The sequence below is a fragment of the Pseudochaenichthys georgianus genome, chromosome 7 (genome assembly GCF_902827115.2).
Source record: "Pseudochaenichthys georgianus chromosome 7, fPseGeo1.2, whole genome shotgun sequence".
NCBI classification, from domain to species: domain Eukaryota; kingdom Metazoa; phylum Chordata; class Actinopteri; order Perciformes; family Channichthyidae; genus Pseudochaenichthys; species Pseudochaenichthys georgianus.
In genome coordinates, this window is record NC_047509.1 from 32,322,326 (window position 1) to 32,343,631 (window position 21,306).

General features: G+C 41.6%; 2 protein-coding genes across 2 annotated transcripts in view; both read left to right on the top strand.

The window, feature by feature from the left end:
• ralgapb (Ral GTPase activating protein non-catalytic subunit beta) overlaps positions 1–7,023 on the top strand; it is a 32,317-nt gene extending 25,294 nt beyond the window's left edge. The window contains 8 exon segments of the mRNA XM_034086528.2: positions 90–248; positions 494–662; positions 751–873; positions 1,460–1,596; positions 1,688–1,796; positions 2,108–2,186; positions 3,524–3,672; positions 4,981–7,023. Coding sequence (XP_033942419.1) covers positions 90–248; positions 494–662; positions 751–873; positions 1,460–1,596; positions 1,688–1,796; positions 2,108–2,186; positions 3,524–3,672; positions 4,981–5,174 — 1,119 coding nt within the window. The 3' untranslated portion in view covers positions 5,175–7,023.
• Positions 7,024–8,399: 1,376 nt separating this feature from the next.
• prex1 (phosphatidylinositol-3,4,5-trisphosphate-dependent Rac exchange factor 1) overlaps positions 8,400–21,306 on the top strand; it is a 124,733-nt gene continuing 111,826 nt past the window's right edge. The window contains exon 1 of the mRNA XM_034086497.2: positions 8,400–8,794. Within this exon, the coding sequence (XP_033942388.1) occupies positions 8,651–8,794 (144 nt within the window). The 5' untranslated portion in view covers positions 8,400–8,650. The remainder of the gene's footprint in view (positions 8,795–21,306) is intronic.

Here is a 21,306-nt window from a genome sequence, read left to right on the forward strand (position 1 = left end):
TCTGTATACATTTATATTTATTATATACATTTATAGGATTGTTATTAGTCTTCATTTAGAATGTATGTTTATTTGTGTATTATTAATAGGAGCCCAACAACAGTCGTCTACCTCCTCATCTGATTGGCCTGGAGTCTTCGTTGCCCGGGTTTTTTGATGACATAAGCTACCTAGACCTGCTTCCATGCCGACCTTTTGACACCGTCTTTATTTTCTATGTGAGGGCTGGACAGAAAAGCAGCCCGGAGGTAAGGGGACTCGCAACTGATTAATTAAACAGTAAACTGTAAATGACCGGGACGTTAGGCAAACATTTTCATAACATTATATTTGGCTGACATTTGTATCCAATTCTACTTTCATTAAGTACATTCAACCATGAGAAAACAAAGTTAAAATATGACTTTCTGCTGCCCTTTTCATTACTTTTAAATGAAATATAGGCATCGTGAAAACGTGTAGATGTTGACACTAAGTATTTGGTACATTTCAGATCCTGAGGAATGTGGAGTCGTCGTCCAGCGTCCAGCCCCACTTCTTGGAGTTCCTGCTGTCCTTGGGCTGGCCTGTGGACGTGGGACGCCACCCGGGCTGGACGGGACACCTGGACACCAGCTGGTCCCTGAACTGCTGCTCCGACAGCACTGATTTCCAACAAACGCGTAATGGACATAATTGCCATTTATCTAAATGTTGGATTTTTGCAGTAACTACGACAATGCTAACTTTACATTTTTGTTGACACTGTAGAGGACTCAGCTACTCCCGAGGACACAGGAGGCTCCATGTTCAACGGGGAGAAGAAAGTGTTGTACTATGCTGATGCTCTGACAGAGATTGCCTTCGTTGTTCCTTCGTTATCGGAAAGTTCTGGTCAGTATTCACTACTACTTTGCGTATTGGCATTAAAACATGTTAGAATAAAAAAGCAAAATCTGAAGAAACACAAACCAACTCAGTAAAGAACTTTGAATACTTGATTATTTTACAGTATTGACTTCATAGTTTGCCTTATGGTTTAAATTATTGTCAATATCAACACATAAGCATTTTGGAAAGATATGGAGGATGAAAAATGCTTAAAAAGAAAGGTACATTACATAATTTGAGGATGTTGACCACCTGTTGTTTCTAGGAACGGCCAAATGGTTCGTCACTTCGAACGTTGGGGATGCTTGGAATTGTGGGACAGCATTATCTGCTTTCCTTTCGTAAAGACAGTCCAGTGTATCCTATACTAAAGGAGATTATATAGGAAGCATTGAAGCTTCTTTCCTTATCATTTATTTATTCAAACAGATCATATAATGGCAGCCACTTAGATAACGTTTTTTTAATCTTTTGCACAATAAAAAAACAAAATGCACCTACCTAACTAGGATAGGTAGATGGGACCGTGTGGGACATCAAATAAACAAGAGTTGACAGAGTTGCTGTTTGTTCCCTTGATGTTCCCCAGAGGAGTCGTCGGTGCACAGCGACTCCACCGTGGAGGCGGACACTAACGCAGACATCGTGCCCGGGTCACTCAAACAACCCAATCTCACACTGGAGCTGTTCCCCAACCATTCAGAAAACCTGGAGTCTGCCAAAAAGGTAGTATTAGTGTATCTGAACTATATACTGATAAGAATGTCTCGTTGCTTTATGTTGCTTAAATTCACTGTGTGTTGTGCTATTTCTGCAGCTGAGTCCTTTGGTGAAGTCGAAGAGGTCGTCCACTGGAAAGTCTTTCCCACCGCTGGGTCCCGAGACCAAGGTGTTTGTGGTCTGGGTGGAGCGCTTCGATGATATCGGTAGGAAAAAACTCTTCTTCCTACATTTTTCATATTGTTTGATCATTATTGTTATATACATGTAATACATTGTAGTACAATGTGGATAGTTGTACTTCTTTTGTTTATACAAATATTTATATTTTTATTTTATAGTGGAGCAACTGTTATGCAATGCAATTTATTTATTTTAAATTTAAAAGAATTAACTCAAACATATTGCAAAACAAATAGGCTCTGTAGCCTTACAATGTGCCTGTATAAAAACACATGTCTTAAGTGTATGGCTAATGGATCAAGTGACATGAACGTCATTGTGTTTGTGTTTTTAGAGAACTTCCCTCTGTCTGACCTCTTGGCGGAAACCAGCACGGGCTTGGAGGGGAGCATGAGCAACAGCACTTCCTGCAGGTATACAGACGCTCGCAAACACAACACTTTGCAGACAGAAAGGAGAACATATGGTTTCTGAATTGGTTTCTGCCAGGTGTAAAATAAGTAAAGGAAAAAAAAACACACTGTGTACATGCAGGATAAGAAACAAAGAGTGCAGAACAGGAAGTACATGCAGTGTGTGCAGAAGAAGGAAGTGTGAAGTAGCTTTGAAAACGATTCAGTTTTTGTGAAACATGAATATGTAGGTTTTAGTTAAGGTTGAGATCTAATGCAACTTTAAAGACGTTTAGGGTGCGTTCACACCTAATAGTCCGCTTCTGGTGCGCACCAGACCACAGTTTGTTACATTGTTTCATTTTTCAGAAGGTTCGGTTTGCGTTCACACCTTCTTATTATACATCCATGGTTCACACGGGCAAAACTCAAACGGACTATAAACTTTAAACACAAGTCATGTGCACGGAAATGCTGTTCAACCATTGGTCAGACATTAAGGGGGTAAAAACGCAAATCCCGGCAATTTCTACCGGAGCCTCCGCCATGGAGCATCGGCACTTTCGGCAGGTTATTCTCATGCTGCTGTTAATCTGGAGATCAACAGACACTAGCGGCCCGCGCATATGATTATCAGACAACGTCCGTTAAAAAACATTATAACACATAATGAGAGACGTTCTGCAGTAAGGAGGGGCGTTTCACCGACGACAGGTGTTCTTACTTTTATGTAGCAGACGGAGCATTTTTACTTTACACGACACTGTTCAACACTTAATTCTGCTTCACTTTTTAACTAAACAACCGCAGATGTCTTGAAAGACTCTTTCGCTAAAGATTTTTGAAGATATCCGCGTTCTTGTGACACGTGAATACTGCGCTTCCTATGTTTTGGTGCGGACTGCTTAGTTCACTTCAGAGGTCTCGGACTGCGTTCACACCGACCCAAATGAACCGCACCAAGCGGCTAAACGCACGTTACGTTTGGTCTCATTTAGCCACTTGTTGTCAGATATTCAACAATGGGGTATTCACTGACATATTTTATGTGGTAAAACAAAACTTGAAAATCTCTTGAGCTTGTGTCACCAGACCTTGTTTCAGGCATCTAACTAAAAACATTTTCAAAAAAACATTGACTGAAGTGGAGGAATGCTAACTTATATCCGGGGTTTAAGACTTATTCCTGCACCACTCTATTGTTTTTTGAATGTGGAGTGTTAATATATTAGCACCTTAGTCAAGAAACATGTTCCTTGCAAGTATAAATAGTATTGGCATTGGGTTTTGTATCGTCTCAAACGTTATTCTTCATGAAGTTATCGTCCATCATCGCCCTGTAATTTCCCCTGCTGCAGGTCAGGGTTACTGGAAAAGGACGTTCCTCTGATCTTCATCCAACCTCTGAAGACGGGACTCTTCAGGATGCGGCTGCATGGAGCTGTGGGTAAATTCGGCATGGTGATTCCCCTGGTGGACGGCATGGTGGTCAGCCGCAGAGCACTAGGTAACCATTCTCTTTATCTATCTCTAACGTGTTCTTTTTAATCCCAACATTAACTTGAGCCAGCATATACGAGCTTCTGTCGGTAAATTCAACTGAAAAAGCCTTTGGAAATGTTATTGGCCGGCAATAGTTGGTTAATAATAAGTTAAAAATGTTACAGCATTCATATCCCCTATGCTGGAACAAACATTTACCATGAAAAAGCCATTCCATGCATGTCATTTAATTTGTTGCCAGCAGATGGCAAAGTTGGACGCTTTTTTAAAGAAGCCCTATTGCGTTTTCCCTTTCCTATAGCAGCGTGTTCTCTCAGAGAGAGTCTCTCTCCCACACACTCCACCCCTGCCTGAAACAGCTCCATTGGAAGCCTTTGTCTCCGTCACTTAATGACATTGGTCAACTGCTGTGCGAGTGTTGTATAGCAATCACAACAGAGAAGCACTTTTTGAACATTAAAGCATGTTAAAATGTCAGTTGAGGCACAAAATACACACATGAACCAGAAATAAGCATCATTTGTCCTTTTTAATGTTTTTGCTTGCTTTTAAAAACACTACAGGGGGTCCGGGGGGTCTTAAAAAGTATTACAAGTTGATCAATTAATTTAGCGAAAATGAAGGCTAATGAAAAGTATTAAACGGCATTTTCCAAGGTATTACATTTTGTAGCTTGTTTTCAATAAGTATATCCATTGTCCAAAGAGGTTGTGTTCTACAGTCTGCCTGAATGTAGTCATGGCGTAGGTGTGTCGTGTGATTCTGTGGAGTTTATTGATGGCATCCCGTTGGGTTTGACGTCATCTGAACAGGACCTCGCGCGCTCACTGCTTGATAGGGCGAAGGCCCGTTAACGCCGGTTGTTAAACAACATCGTTATGGCGAAATGCAAGTCTGCGTCCAAATGGTTGGAAGATAAGGAGGAAGGACAATCAATACTGAATATAGTCAATGTGAGGTAAAGTGTGTCGCCAAGGTAACCGGTTAAAACTCCAAGTGGCGATGAGGTCTTAAAATGTATGGGAATGGTCTTAAAAGGTATTACATTTGACTTCAGGATTCCTGCATATGCCCTGCACTAATATACACAAATACAAATATGTCTATATACATATGAACCTTGTCCTTCAGTTAAAGCAGTTACAAAAGTGTTTAAATGTTATGCTTGACTCCTTTTATCTTACGTGGCTGTAAATGTTCACGGTCGTCATAGGATTCATCTATTTCCTGAAATTGCTGTTGTACACTGTTTCAAAAATGTTTGACTACCTTGTGCTGATGAGCTCCCGTTTCCTCCTCTTCCTCCTCTCAGGGTTCCTCGTGCGGCAAACGGTCATCAACGTGTGCCGACGGAAGCGTCTGGAAAGTGACTTGTACAACCCGCCTCACGTGCGGCGGAAGCAGAAAATAACTGAGATAGTCCAGCGTTACCGCAACAAGCAGCTGGAGCCGGAGTTTTACACCTCGCTCTTCCACGAGGTGGGGGAGGAAAAGCCTCACCTCTAACCTCCCCCCAGCCCTGTCCTAACACTGGCTCACAAGCGCACATTACAGCATACACACACATACACACATACACTCTCTCATCCTATACTCATACACCATTTACTGTGCGTGCATACACTCACACACACCACACGCAGATCTTTATATTTATACTGTACTGTTTGTTATTTATATGACTACATATATCAACACTGTCTGCCTTTGACTCCGAGAGCAAAGTGTCAAAAACCCAAGCCGCGTCGGGAAAAGCTGCATTACTCTGTCGCAGCCTCTCATTGGAGATGAAGCTCAACAGTGACTTTCTTCACCACCATTTAGAATCATGCTTCGTGGCAAAAAAGAGTCCCTGCTCGTCTTTAACTGCAATAGTTACACTGTCGGCCTTTCTGAAATTGTAAAAAAGTTTGTCCTCTCAACCTTGTGATGAAATTGATTTTCAAGATGCTTTGGTAATACAGAGTTGTGTCCCAAAATCTGCATATCTGGTTTTGTTTTAATCAAACGGATCCACAGCTGGATTTCTCTCCAAGGAGATGCAAACGTTCTAAAACATTTTCTGTAATAATCATCTCCTGCTGCTTTAAGGCAAGTGGCTTGACGAAGGGATTGAAAGCATTAACCCTTCGTCTAATGTTACAACACATTGTCATTTAACATGCAGACACCTGCTGAAGTCTTCCTCACACATCGGGCCAAGCACACAAGAGTTTTTTTTCTTTATATATTTGCATTTGGTTTCTAGGACTCTTACGTTGCCATTTGACAACTACGCCGTCTCATTCCTCCCATCTCACAACCTACTGCATTGTGTGTGTGTGTGGTCACATGTGTGCTTGTTCAGCCAGTCGATTCATACACACGACAAGGAGTCATAGTGACACCCATAACAACTCCATTTGGGCTAGACATAACCCTAGAACTGCTTTACTCTTCTTCTAATTATAATGAATTTAGTTACAGAAACTCCTTCATTTTGCACATAGTGTTTGCAGGGCTAATTCAAAATGACCACACAGATATGTTATCACAGTTAAACTGTCCTGCTCCTCCAAACAAATCTATAGTGATCTCTTCAGAGGCCAACTTACTCACTGCAGCTGTTTGTGTTATACATAGCTTGCATTTTGGCTTATTATGTAATTAAAGCCATTTTTTTCACTCAAACCCAATATTTAAATGTTTTGGCAACAGAAATGTGCAGTTTAGCCTTCACACGTTTTCTTCTTTGTTTGCTTCACGTTTTCTCCGTTGACTCACTGTACTTTTGATTCAAGCCCTCTTCACTGTCTGCCTGTAACAATGTGAATTTATTTATCACAGCGATGGAACAGGGCAAACTCCTCTTTGTTATATGGGAAAGTCTTAATGCACTGAGCACATTTTATGTTGATTCTTTCTATTCCCATTAGTCACCTTTCATGTCCTTTTTGTACTTTTGTGCAGTTTGAAAGAAACCCCTGCTGAAGGAAGAGTTTTATCTTGTGAAATACGAATGAAGACGAGGCGTCGTGGAGTTTTTAACCTGTCATGTCTAACTGTGTGACTCACTTTCTATGACGGTGCTTTGCGCACATGCCTTTTTTTGGAAGGAAAAAGTAACATTGCTTCGAAGAAACCACATACAATCAGTCATACATGCTAGTTACTCCTCCATATTTAAAGATTTGCCATGTACAGAAGCGGAGGATAAATATGTAAATATATGATAGTGTAAGGCATTTAAAAGTTGTCTGTTGCATTCCTCATCTGAGATTGCGAGAAATTATGTATGTATGCAATTATGTGTGGGAGCATCACAATGGGTATTGAATGTAACATGCATCGATTAAAACTATTATTGACATTTTAATTTCTGCCATTCCTAATATTTCACTTTTTGTTCACAGGATTGCTTTGAATTGTTTTTATTGATAATCTTTTCCCCTCCAGAGGCAACTTGTGCTCTATTTAAAAATTCAAAAGATTACAAGGCAGATATTTCAGTTGCTCTATTATGAATATTCGCAGCACAATTAAAGTGAATGTGGCGCAAGGCATTAACGCTTGTCTGTGAGTGCAGTGAAATGAGCAGGATGTTCCCTTTATAAAAACAACCAACTACTCTTGGTCGAGACCTGTGCCAGTAGGTGTTGCCAACACTTGCCATCATGCCCTCAAGCTTATTAAATCTTAACTGACATTGTTGCAGCCTTTATGCATCCCTTTCGGCTACACCAAGAACATATGGCATATATTTAGTTTAAATTGAAAAAATACCATGGGAAATCTTAATTCAACAACAACAAAAATACAGACTACACATGTCAGTGCTATATCTAATAATAAATGAAAGTGGATTATAGACCGAATCGTTTCTAAAAGTTAGTTTTGATCACATTACTACCTGTGCTCATTCTACCACCTTAAGTCGCACTTCTGGCTTTATCCACCAGAGGGCGCCTTCCTCTTAAATGTACCAGCCCGTGCTCGCTACAGGTGAGGCTGCTATTGTGACAGGTAGGGGGCAACATATTTAGCTAAATTACTCAATTAACACAACTCTATCATAAATATGCGTGACACTTAATTCAAATACGTACTTTTAAAAAGTTTTGGTACGTTTTTCAGACTTTCTGATATGTATTTATGTGTAGTTGCTAGCATGTATTGTATTGTATTTCACCAATAAGGGGGGATGTTAACATTTGAGACTTTCCAATGCCTTTTTCACACTGTGACAAGTATTTCAGAGGTGTCTTTACTTATAACAGTAGGCTATGTTCATTTAACATTATATATAAAAGATTAAAGGTAGCCTAAGTTACTTTGTTTACTGCAATAGGTAATTTATTTGAATCTTTTATTTCATGTTTTATTATATTTATATGAACGTATAGTTTGTTTAAGGCATTTCCCTAGTAGGCTAAGCATGAAGAAGAAGTTGAGTTTAGTTGTCATCAGTGGTGGAAATACATTCACTCAAGTTTTGCATAAGTACTATTTTTGACATACTAGTAGGACTTCACTTGAGTATTTCCAAATGCTACTTCTAGTCCACTACATTTTGGAGGCAAATATTGTACCTTTTACTACAGTCCATTTATTTAACACGCCTGTTTACTTTTGACATATGATTGTTCATGCAGTTCAGTAACTGTTGTTGAAAGTTCTGTTTGTTTGTGTGCTCCTTCACAGCACTCACAGAAGTGAGCTGTGGCCCATGTGTCTCTGCTCCGGGTCCCTCCTCCTCCCCTCCAGCCTCTCTGCAGTCTGATCGCTCCGCAGCTCTCAGCTGCTCACACAGCCAGTCTCTCCGCTTGTTGTTTGGCACTTTTAGTGAACTTTATCTCCTGTGTGACCGGTGCAATCCTCATCACTACTTGTGAGGGGCTTTGGAAAACGTGCCCTTGAACGATGGACTGAAGCAACAACTCGACAAAGTGTGGATACTTAGTGAAATAAGAGCATTTCTGTAGAGAGCGACCTTTCTTACCATCATGGAAGAGGACGACGGGCATCACGAGAACGGTATCCACGCCACCAAGGACTCGGACCGACAGCAGCGGCTCCGGCTTTGTGTTTTAAATGAAATGCTCAACACCGAGAGGGATTATGTTCGGATATTGCTTTTCCTTCAGTCGGTAAGTTTGACATTACCTTTCACGCTGCTTTGGGTCACGTTCCGCTTTCACCTACACGGGTAAAACATTACGCCAAACCCGATTCGTAAATCTTTCAATTCAAGTTTACTGTCTCATTGAACACAAATACACGTTGCATTAGAACATTGGTGACATTTTATAACATGACAGACTTTACACTTTAATTCGGCGTATGTACAGAACATTAATTGGCACGCTTTGCAGAATAAAATCTACTTTTATATTACCCCCTGCTGTAGTTTACAGGCTGGGCATGACACTAAATTAACAGAAATTCGTATTGGGGTTTGGCGATACGTTCTATACACATACGAGTTTTTGCTGGATATGTTAACTCTTGTTATTGTTTTATAAAAACAGGCAAAGCTGTGGTTTATAGGTTGTTTTGCGGCACTTTTTGTTATTCACTCAGACTTGTATTGACAGCTGTATTCTAACTGGGCAGCCTGCTGGATATGCTGCATGTTTCTAAACAAATGTGTAGTAATGTCAGAAACAAATTCATTGGAAGATTGTGTAGCCAATCTTCCAATGAATTTGTTTCTGACATTACTTTAAGCTTTTCAACATGGGCATGACTGCTGGAGGGCATCATTCACACCTCTCCACTGTGTGTTAAAGCACACGTTCAAAACGATTAAAGGAGAGCTCAATCCAAATACATCGATATTCATGAGCATTCAACACTGCCACACCTCCTTTTTCCCCATACAGAGATAAGGAACCATTTCAGCACTGCTACCTAATCACTCATTGTAGGCTATATCAGCTGCTTTATGAATGAACATCCTGGTAACATTACACACTCCAATTCAGACACCAACACACTGCAGATGGCTCCCACCTGCAGGAAACTATTCACCACTCGTCACCGTGTCATTTTTCGTTTGTCTTCCTCATCCTTGCCTTGTCATGTTTGTATGCAGGTGGCTGCTGCTTTCCGCTGAGACTAAGTTAGCTTGAGATGAACTCCAAATTGGCCGTATTTAATGTGACAGCAATATAGGGACTTTATGATGATTCTTTATTGCCTGCTGAGGCTGCTGTAGGAACATTCTCTTCTTTTGTTGCCCCCTTTGTAACAAGGTCAAAAGTCAGGGTCAGCTTCTTAACACTTAAGGATTCAAAGCTCTTTTTACCCGCTTTGACACCCTGCTTAAAAGGTTGGTGTGGATTGAGATAATGTTTACATGCTATTTCTTGAGGTTATGCAAATCATTCTATACATTTTCCGATTTCAACATCTTGCAACTGCTTGTTCCCTCTTTCTCTCGTGCTGTCACGCGTTAAGGAACTTCCTCAAAGTTCTTGAAATAAGTCCGTACATTTCTGCAAACAGTAGCCTTGTGTCAAAAAGATACTAAATAATCACTTCAAGTCAGAGACGAAAGCACTACTTTCGTTTTGCCAGATTATACCCACTTAACGCAGATGATTCATGCAACTGCAGCCTAAACTCGTTTACTGATTTGAGTTCTACAAAACATGGGGGGCCAAACTGTGGCACTGCTTCGTTTCTCGGATACACAAGAAGCAGACGAGGCTTATCTTCTGTTACAAGACAGACCAGGCAGCAGAGGAACACGCTTTGACCTCCTCTCCCCCCAAACTCAGTTCCTGATGATAAAGACAAAGCCCCCCAATGCTTTATCGGAGGGGTCTGAGAGCTTTTTCTTGTGAACATCTGAAAGCTGCCAATCCCTTCCACCGTGCCCCCCCCCCATCATCACATCAATTGGCATGTCTTGATTCAAGCCATACGGTGTGTGGCCCCAGGGGAGTCAGGCTTGAGAGAACCTCTGTTATCACCGGGGTCTTTGCATAGAATGGCCTTTTATACACACAATGCTGCATTTACATGGAGGGGCAAGAGGAGTCTTTGTATTCATCAAGGAGGTCTTTGGTTTAGTTTGTTAGTTAGTCAGCTGGATTCTGGAAAAATGAAACCATGGGAAATGAACAATCAGTCAAACGTTGGAGCCGATCAGATACATAACGCGGATGCAAGCATTATTTTTCACATCGTCATCGAGGTCTGCTCTCTTCCCCTTCTAGATTCTCTTGTTATGATGAAGCCTAAGTGGTACACTGATGATTTCAAATGTTGCGCATTCACAGTTTGATGAGAGGCTTCTCTCCGGCACTCCGTACAAATCCTATTTGGTGAAAAACGAAACGAATATCCTCTTAAGTGCTTTTGCTCTGTGGTGTTTAAATGAGTGGATTGACGTTGTTGATGTATCATCTTGTTAACAAGTGTTTTTGCAGACATGAGATTGCCCTCATTACTACCCATGTTCCCGTATGGGCGCATACTGTGTGAATAAGTGTTGATGCCAAAGCCTGCTGCCCTGTATTCATGTACCCTATACGAGAAGACTTCCAATGACATCATTCCAAAACCCACTGATAATCATACATTGTGGCATTAAGGGCTCACGGCGTGGATTTCTAAAAGAGCACATGCAGAGAACAGAAACATCAGTTCTCTCCACAGACCCCAATCCTCTGCTAATCCCCCCCCCCCCCCATGCTCCATGTCTAGGGTCCAGCTGAGCCTGCTCCCCGTCCCACAGTGGGAGCCGAGGCTTTGTCACCATGCAGCTCACTGGTGTTGATAAGGGGAGTCTGGCTGTGGGAGCTCACAGCATATGGTTGCAATGAAGATATATGGTGGTTCGGGGCGGGGGTAGGTGGGTAAGGGGTGTGTTGCCTCAGGCTGTGATGGGGAATGAAAAGTGAGAGTCGTTATAGAGAAGAATCAGATTGTTCATTAAGGGGTCATTTGTGTTTCAAACAGAAATGCAGCAATATGTTCCTTAATAGAACAAAGGGAATCGGTAATTACTTACTGCAGTATTCTTATGGGAGATTGGGAGAACATGTTGTTTTAAAGGTCCGAAGCATGGAGGACTCCAATCTGTTTGGTATCATATTGAAAGTAATCATTTTTGGTTTTGGATTGACCAAACAAGACATTTAAAGACATCACGTTGGACTTTGAAACTGGGAGTTTTAACTATTTTCTGACAATTTGTACAAAACCAATAACTGATTAACCTATAAAATAATCGTCAGTTGACTCGATAAAGAAAACCAACCTTATTGCTTCCCTAGTTTTTTTGTTTATATTTGAGTGTCTGCTTTTTTCGAAACCTGCCTTGCTTAGTGTATGTATCTCCTATATCCCAGAACACTTAACAACAGCACACAGAGAATGTTCTGATTTCTGTGGGATACCATAGGAAGCCAAACCGTGGGAGGGGGTTTACCCATTCAAGAGAAGTGAACTTCAGTCCAGTAAAGTTACATTTCTGTGGAACACACCACAACATGACATACTGCGGTTTACACCACTGACACATTTCTGCCTTCACACCGGACTTCTCTATATATAAAAGTAGAAATACATTATTTTGATAGACTCATCATTGTCTTTCTTATCTGCAGCCACCTGACAGTCCTCATCTTTACAGGGTTTGCTCCCCCAACGTCCAGAATAGAAATTGAACAGTGGCAGATAGAGTGGCAGCTCGCTCTTTTACCACCCACATCACTCTCTGTTTGCCTTATCACTGATATCTTGTCCACTTCCCTTTGTGCTCTTCCACAACCTCCTGGCTCTTTAGCCCCCCGTGCAGAATCACTTCTCAATCGCAATGATTGCAAATGACACGCGAAAGACATGGTTATCCGGTTTTGGAATCTCAGCCATTCTGCATGTCACTCATCCCATGGCGATTAACAGCAAGCCTATCCAACGTGCTGCAGGGAAGCATGTTGGGAGGAGGAGAGGTGAGAAGGGGGTTGGGGGTGTGAAAGGAGGGATTAGAGGGATTCATTTGGCTCTATAGTATCATTGTGGATCTATTGCCTATTTGAGGTAAAGAGGAAGCAGTCCAATTCAAACAAGATGATTCCTTTTCTATTCCAGGTTTACGGTGATAAGTGCCCAGTTTTTGTTGCAGCTAATTCCCTTGTTTGTGTCTAAAATTGATCGTCTCTCAGCGCCATAGATTAGGGGGGATTTTCTTCAGGGTAGCACTTTATTGATTTAATCCGCGCAACTGGATTTCCCCGGGTCATGATCCACCAAAGTTTCGCCTATTCATGCCAGGATAGTGGCGTCATAACCGAGGCATTTTCCTTCAAAACCATGCGGACGGGGATTGCCATTTTGAAAGACGCTGTCCTTTTTGTTGATTGACCACATTGACCAATGCCTTGGTTAAAACAACAGTGGAATCACATGGCCAATCAAATCGTCTGGCCTTCCTTCTTGATTCTGAGAAGTGTGAGACCCAGAGTTAGGGTGACCAGGAAGCTCTCGTCAGTGCTGTGGGATAATAGGAAACATCTGGAAGTCCTGCCCCCTGTGACCCTTGCGTTGGGCCACACACAAGCGATATAACATGTCCAACACCGACGTGTGGGTAAATGATATTGTGTTTTGGTGTGTGATGCACGTACACTTCATAGTTGCATGTTTTTCCACACTTCTTTCTCTCCTTTGCTGTTGTGACTCTTCCAAAGCACCTGTGGTTACTGTTGACAAAGCAAACAGGAAGACACGTGAACATGCATACAATCTCACTGACTGAGTAGTGCCCAGGAAGACCGACGTGCAGGAAGCCAGCCTCGAGCTTCCTCTTTTTGCTACCTCTTTCCTTTCTTGTTTCTTTTTTTTTCTTCCACTCCATCTCTCCAGCCCTCCCCCTTGGTGGGAAAGACCCGCATGAAGTTTCTCTGGGCTTGGGCGTGTATAAATAGCTGCCGATTTCGAACTCATCTTATCCACAACGCCAGTATTTTGAGTTCACTGCAACCTCAGCACCTCTGAAGTCATACAAACACTGTACATCATCTTCCATAGCAAGAGAGAAGGGAACACACCGACCGAACAGCAGGTAGAAGAGTTACTGTCCTGTTTTGTGAGGGTTTTTTATTATTACTGGGCTTTTTAATAGGCCTTGAGGGATGGGACGCAACTCCCAGGTTAAACTACCCTTCAAATACTACATTGACAGACACGTGGATGTTGTGCCCTCTCATTTTATTAATCACGCTAGAGGTCATTACATCAATCACTGCTTTAACTTGCCATGGTGCTACCTTCCATCTCACTCGGTAATTGGTACCTTGCAGTGCAGTCACAGTGCCAGACTCACAATGTTGCATACAAGAGGGGTAAACGCCAGTTTCCAACTTAATCTCGGTGCTCGTTGTAGTCATGTGTGTTAATAAGCCATTTCTTTGAGGCATAAGACTGCGGCAGGAATTTTAAGAATTCAAGTTAACAAGTCGAAACCACTGTAACACCCAGAGGCATGATGTACAAAAAGCCCTCCCTTCTTCCTTCCATGAGGGATGTTTCAATATTCTTACAGATGGAAATTTGCATATGAGAAAAGAGAACTCACATGATCCGAGTGGAAGGATGTCACACCTTTTTGAGTGTTTGAAGTAGTTCTCTTTTATGCCGTTAAAGAAGTGATTATATTGCTGTGGGGCTCAGAGAGTCAAGAACCTGAAGTCATCAGTGTTCTATCAGGTTACTGGTTTAACTGTGTCAAATGTCGCATGCCAGGAATGCAGAGCAGGGATACTTTTCAGGCTCACAAACAACTTCATTAACATGGATTTCTTTTTATGACTGGTGCAAACACCGCATAACAGACACTACCACTGTGCATGTGAAAAGCTCTGCGAAGTGCTTGTCAACATGCTGTTATACGATACAGAGGGTGGCCTGGCCTGAATTGTGAATGCGCGGCAACTCAAGATCTCCCATGTCGCACATGTACTTTCTCTGGGTGGATACGCGGTGTAGTAACATGTCGTATATTTTTCAGAAGGTGTGAATGAATTGGATGGATACTTACAGAATGACTCTCCACAGACTTTCCTCTACACACACAGACACCCCCCTGTATGGTTTATGAACTGTGGCAGCAGGCTTACAATGTTTGTTTGCTTTCTCAAACGCAACCAGATGTGTGGCTTCTTTCAGGGTCACGGGTCATTTGCCTCCTAGGAAAACGACCGGAGAACAACTTAACACAAATCCTCTTAAATGCAGAGAATATGGCAGAGATGTTTGATAAAGCCTGGGTTAGATCACAGGACTGGTGGGGGCGGGTCAGAGTGAAATGTCTTTTTGCTGTCCAGCCAGGAAGCTGCTCACACGACACAATGGGACAAAGAAGGAGACGCACGCACGCACGCACGCACACAAATAATAAAAGTAATACAATACCTAGATGGACTTGATTAGTAATAAATCAATACGTTCTTGAGTTCCTTAAAAATGTCAAAACATTTTAAAGAAATTCAATCGGTGTGTTCCAAAGCCCAAGATAATGTCTTAAATGTCTTCTTTGGTCCACACATATATTCAGTTTGCTGACATAAAGTAGTACAACACAAAAAAAGAATCACACATACGAAGCTGGAATCTGAGTTTTTGACTTTATCTCTCTTAATAAATGACCTAAACTAAGTAACTGATCATCAGAAAGTTTGCATAATATATATCAAAGTGATAGTGAATGTCCATTATCTGGATAAACCTCATTATGACGCTATATAAGTACAGTCCATTTACAAACAGAATTCAAGCCTTTATTCAAGCTATGTAACTTATTTAACATTTGTTGAAAAATATCCTAACTGTGATGCAAACAAATTAGGGCCGGGACTTTAACGCGTTAATTAAGATTAATTAATTACACAAAAATTAACGCGTTAAAAAAATTAACGCATTTTAATCGCACAGCGGAACGTTTCTCACTGGATGAGTTTCAGGCGTACCGATTATACTGGAGCACCAACTAACGTTCATGACTTCAGCATGGGACTTCAAACAACAACAAACCACGGTGAACAATAGTCAAACATGAACGAACAAGCTGATGAGACCTCTTTGGTCAGCCCCGTGGATGGGAAATTTTGTTTTAAAAAACGGACGGATGGAAGCGTCGACAAGAGCACGGTTGTGTGCAAATTATGCAAAAAAGAATTTTCATATCACCGCAGCACATCAAGCCTAAAGTATCACCTAAATGCAAAGCATGTAGCAGCTAGCGTGGACGTTAGCCCGACTCCGAGTGCAAGGAACCACACCCTGACCCAACCCACACTCAACCAGATGACTGGTTTCAGGGCCAGGATAAGTAAGTCCACGTCTGAGAAAATAACCAACTCCCTGGCTCCCTCCCTCCACTTGGAGTAAAATCCATGTGAAAATTGCTTCTCACTGTTCTCAGGTCAAATATGTATATTTGATTAAAAATGCGATTAATTTCGATTAATTAATTACAAAGCCTCTAATTAATTAGATTAATTTTTTTAATCGAGTCCCGGCTCTAAAAAAAATCATTATTTGCTTTACAAAATGTAAGGTCAAGTAATTCCAGTACGTCTAGTGCTATTGGAATGATTATTGGGATCATTTTGAGAATCGCAATTTTTTTGGCTAGAGCAATCGTGAAATAAAATGTCCATTGTCCCATGCCTAATGTGGACTGATCCGAACAATCTCATTGAAATGTTTTCCACCACTTCAAATTGGCGTCCAGTTTTCCAGAATGGAGCAAGTTTAAGTCCTGAGAATCTCACTTATGTCATTATGTCATTATGTCATTATGTGCAGGGGTGGGAGGTTTTGCTATGAATCGAGCTTCTCTTGGCTTATATCACTTCTGCTAGCTATGGTTAGTCTTGACTTAGCATTTCCACTTCCCCTGACAGACTGTTGGTGTACATGTTGTGACAAAACTGAATGAGAAGCGTGTCTAATGATGCCTCGTTCAGCGTACGAATCAATAGAGCGTGTGGCAGCCTGAGTGAGTGGTGGAACGTTGCATGCTGAATTTTCTATCTTATTGCTAAAAAATACGGAACAGAAAATATTTACACATTTGAAAACAGGGAAGTTCTTTGCTGTACATTTCTTGTCTTCATTGTCACTTTTGTTAAACATTAGCGCTAGCATAAACAATTTCACTTTACAAATTAGCGGAGATCTTCAGCTATTTATGTTATTTAACCCGGCGAGTTAAAGACTCTGTAGGCTATGTTGTTATAACTCTTCACGACAGCTGCTGACAAATTCCTGGTCTTGGTTGCTGAAGGGCTTTTATTTTGGCCTTTGTTCAAACGTGATGACATTTTTGCCGACTAACATGGCATGATTAAAGGCTTGAGTCATACATGCTTGAGCTGTTATCGGGATAATTTGGTTGCTAACTTGCTGACGGGAAACCTTTTAGGAAACAGTACTCGGTTTTGACATGTTGAATTATTACCACATCCAGTTTTTTTTGTTGTTGTTTTTTTTACCCTCCAGATGCAAATTTACATTAACCTTTACGTGACAGAAACAAAGACAACATGTGAGTGAAGAGGATTATAATGGGGACTTTTTTAAAACCAGGATTGTAGTCTCTTTTCATCATATGATGTGATTCAGTTTCACAATTAAATTCCACACTCTGTTGTCTCTCTGCTGTACTTTTGTTTGTCCTCAGATGAAATACAGAGAATCAAATGATCCTAAAAGCTTTCAGAAGAGGAAACTAACACACATGCTTGGTGGCTGCCAAAATGAGAAGTTGGACTACAATGTAGGTCAGTTGTATCCGTAAAGCTAGAATACAACTTATTAAAGTGATGGCTTTAACTAGCTACTGTCTGTGTGTCCATTACATACTAAATTACTATTATTACGTGGTTTGGGACACTTATACATTACCACTATTTTCACGAGACTGTTTATGTCTGCCCAGCTGAACGTCCTAACACTAACCCTGTCACATATCTTTAAGTAAACACATGCTTCCCTTTCTAAATCACACGTGTACAGTTTGAAACATTTAGGAAAATGCATTTTAGCTTAAATGATCAGCTGCACTGCATCTTGTTCAGTAGCCGCTCTTGGTTTGTCTGAAGCTCCACATGTCCCCGACAGCTCACTCAACAACACCATGCTCTCCACACTCTGATGCAGTCTGTGATTCCCTACGTCTGTCTGCACCAAAAACAACCTGCGTCCAAGCGTCCAGATGGTTTCTGCAATCTGGTCCATGATGTTATCTCCTGATCGCCACATGTCAACCCTCAACAGAACAGCCACTTAGAAAGAGAAGCTATAGACAAACCTGACAAGCACTAGTAGAGAATAAATTAGGTTAGCATTTACAGCTGGCAGTTAACGTTCAATGTACAAATGGGGTAACACATATTTAGACATGTCTTCCAACACTCAATCTATTTACATACCCATTATCACAAGGGGATTATGTGAGAACAAATGTTGTGTGCTTCTGTCTTTAGTTCTTGATGTCAGTATTGAGAGGGAGTCTATGCCCTAGCCACACAGAGACGATACGGGTCGTATCTGCTACAGTTCTCTATCATCATCGTGATAGAACGAGGCCGACAGGGAAACGCAGAAACGTTAACTGGTCCCAAGGTGGGTAGATCTGCGGACGCAACGCTCTGGGGCGCCAAACGGCTCCGTGATCACGCCCTATACGATCATTTCCTGATAACGAAAATACTGACAGGCTGTCGGGAGAGGGGGAGGAAAAGAGAGACTCCGTGTATTATTCTTATATTATTATATAGTCGTTATTCATTTGTTTTAAAGCTCAACAAATAACAAAGAAGTCCTTTGACCGGCACTTTTATCATTTTGTCCGGAAGATTTCAACTTTAACGGACATGTTGACTGGCGGAAAACTCTGCCGCACGGTCCCCTCGTCACTTGGAAGAGGCGGAGAGGTGGGTGTGTTTCATCTGCTGGTGGACTACCGGAGAGAATTACAGCAGGAGCAAACGCTTGGCTCGGGGAGGGAGAAAAAGAGCCAGAGCCCTGGCCCCTGCCTCTCCCCACCTCTGCTGCTAAATCCACTGCAGAGAATAAACAGAAGGGCAACCATGCATGCTCGTGAAGTCTTCTTCGCTGCTTTTGGTCTATTTTGTGGCGGAAGTACAGCGCCACTTACAGGCCCGGCATATGTACTACAGCGTCTCCAGCGGGTCGAGCGGTCTCGGGTGGACGCACACATTTCTGGTGCCGATTGCGTGTGGACAGAAGACTTTTTTGATATCGAATTTGGTTCGTTTTCGTTACAGTCTCCGTGTGGCTAGGGTCTATGATGAAGTGACAAGATGCCTTTGAACCTAAAAAAGTGTAGCTACCATAAAGGACATTTATAACTTTGTGGCTTTGAGGCTGTGGCTCAGTGGATATTGTGATGGACTTTGAATCACGGGATAGCAAGTTCGAGTCCCACTGCAGTCAGCATGTCGTTGTGTCCCTGGGCAAGACATTTCACCCCAAATTGCTCCTGTGGGGATTGTCCACAGTACTGAATGTATGTTAGTCGCTTTAAAAGCGTCTAACAAATGACATGTAATGTATAACGCATCATTTTGGGCAGTCACTGTAAAAGTAGGAAAATCTAGCTAAATGACGAGGCGGAAATTGCCCCTCAGTGTTACATGCGTCATGCCAACTTGTCTGATACAACCAACAAGTCATGCTCAGAAGTTTTAAATGTCTGCATCAGTAACACCATTTTAAGCGGAATCTTTAAAGGCTCGCTGAGCCAGAAGAAGGCCAGAAGAAGGCTGAAAGATTTATCACTGCAAGTGTCATTGAAAGTGTCACATAATGCATTCATTAATGCAACAGAGCTGATGAGTAGGCAGTCTTAAACAGGAAGTCTCTGGTCCAGTGCTGACCATTTGTTTTCTGTGGTCCAGACTGCCTCTCTTCCCCCTGTAGCGTTTAGTTTCCGCCCAACTCATAGAGCACTGAAGTTTAAAGACCTTCAAAGTGGAAGTGAGTGAGAGTGGGAGAAAAAAAACTGGACATGACTCAAAGAAGACTTTGTGTTTTGGTGATTGGCTCTGCCAAAAAGGGTTTCTCTTGGAAGACAGTGAAGGACTGGTTGGTGCTTGAAGGCAAGCTGAGGGAGTTTTGGAGAGTTGGGGCGAGATGTGAATTACGGCTCCAGTGAGAAAGTAGTCTGCTAAGATGTGCTGGGGTCTCTTATTGTGGCGACGCCACAGGCCATTCTCTGGCTCTGCTGCACCCAGGACACAAAGAGGGGATTTCTTCATTTATTTATTCAATTTCATGCCATGTCGACCCCAAAATGGCCCCCATTGCCTCTTCAAACCTGCCCTGTCCCCCTTTGTGGCTGGTCACACCAATCCTCTCCCCAAGAAAGAGAGACTCTTAATGGAGGCATTGTTTTTAGCTTGTTGTTATTTTCTCTTGGATAACGAGCAGCAGAGAGTTTGAGGCTGGTGACCTGAGAACTCTCACAGAAAGGCCTGAATATGTGGATCTGTGATTCTGTTTAAGGGTTTTTTCAGTAGGTGTGGGAATCGCAGCTAACTGAAAAGGGGCTCTCAGGGTCTGCTGGAAAAACCCTGACAAGTGTTAGCGCTTGAGCTTGATATACAGGGTCTCTTGTGAGTTATCTGAATTGAGAGAGATGGCCCAGCATTGTTGTTGAATACTGATGTAGCCATGGGCAATCAGGACAAATGTCACCGTTTGGTCCCCAGCCATTAACGCCAAGAAATAAATAATTTTACCGGAAAAGATGATCAAGTTTGATACAATCCGATTGACCCACAAATGTAATGAATTATCAGTTTCTCATACAATCACTTCCCATTATAGCACCTTATTGACTAACCGTAAACTACGTATTGAGGTTAATATGAATGAATATGTAAATTAATATATGAACCTTTTTTTCTAGTAGCAAATGTTTCTAAATCTAGTAGTATTTCAGTTTTTTTTCATATACTAGGTTGTTGATTTAAAATGTGAAAAATACTCTTTTTACCAAAACCTCACTATTTCCTAAGTCTGTTTTGTAATTCTGGAACAAAGCAACATATTTCTTTGGCAATTCCCTTGAATCTTCTGTCCAAATATTAAAATGTCCTCAGTATAACGCAATCCAGTACACACACGCCACCCCAGCTTCCAAAATGTCATGTTCTCACATTATATTTCCCATTAATCCCTGTTTATTATGGATAACCTTTTCAGTGTGTAAACACCCAAATTAAAAGGATGCTCCCCACCTGACTGAGTGACCCTTGAGGAAACATCCCTTGCCAGCCGTGTGGCAGCAGCTCCAACTGTTCAAATCTATTCGCCTGACTGTTCGCATGACTTGCTCCCATGTGGCAACTTGACCTCATTAGACAATTGTGATTTTTTTTTCTTACTTCTCTCCAGTACATTCCCTATTGTAATTATGATTGTGTAGAGTTTCTCATGTTAAGTCAGTATTTTTAGTGGTTAAGATTAGAGCTGCTATAGTTAAATAGTAGTTAAAATGTGATTATTTGAAAATTAATCAGCAATTTTGTTAAAATCAAAGTGTTTTCACGGATAAATGGCAGAAAAAAACGCCGGTTTTACCCACTCTAATATAATGTTTTAATGCTTTTCTCAG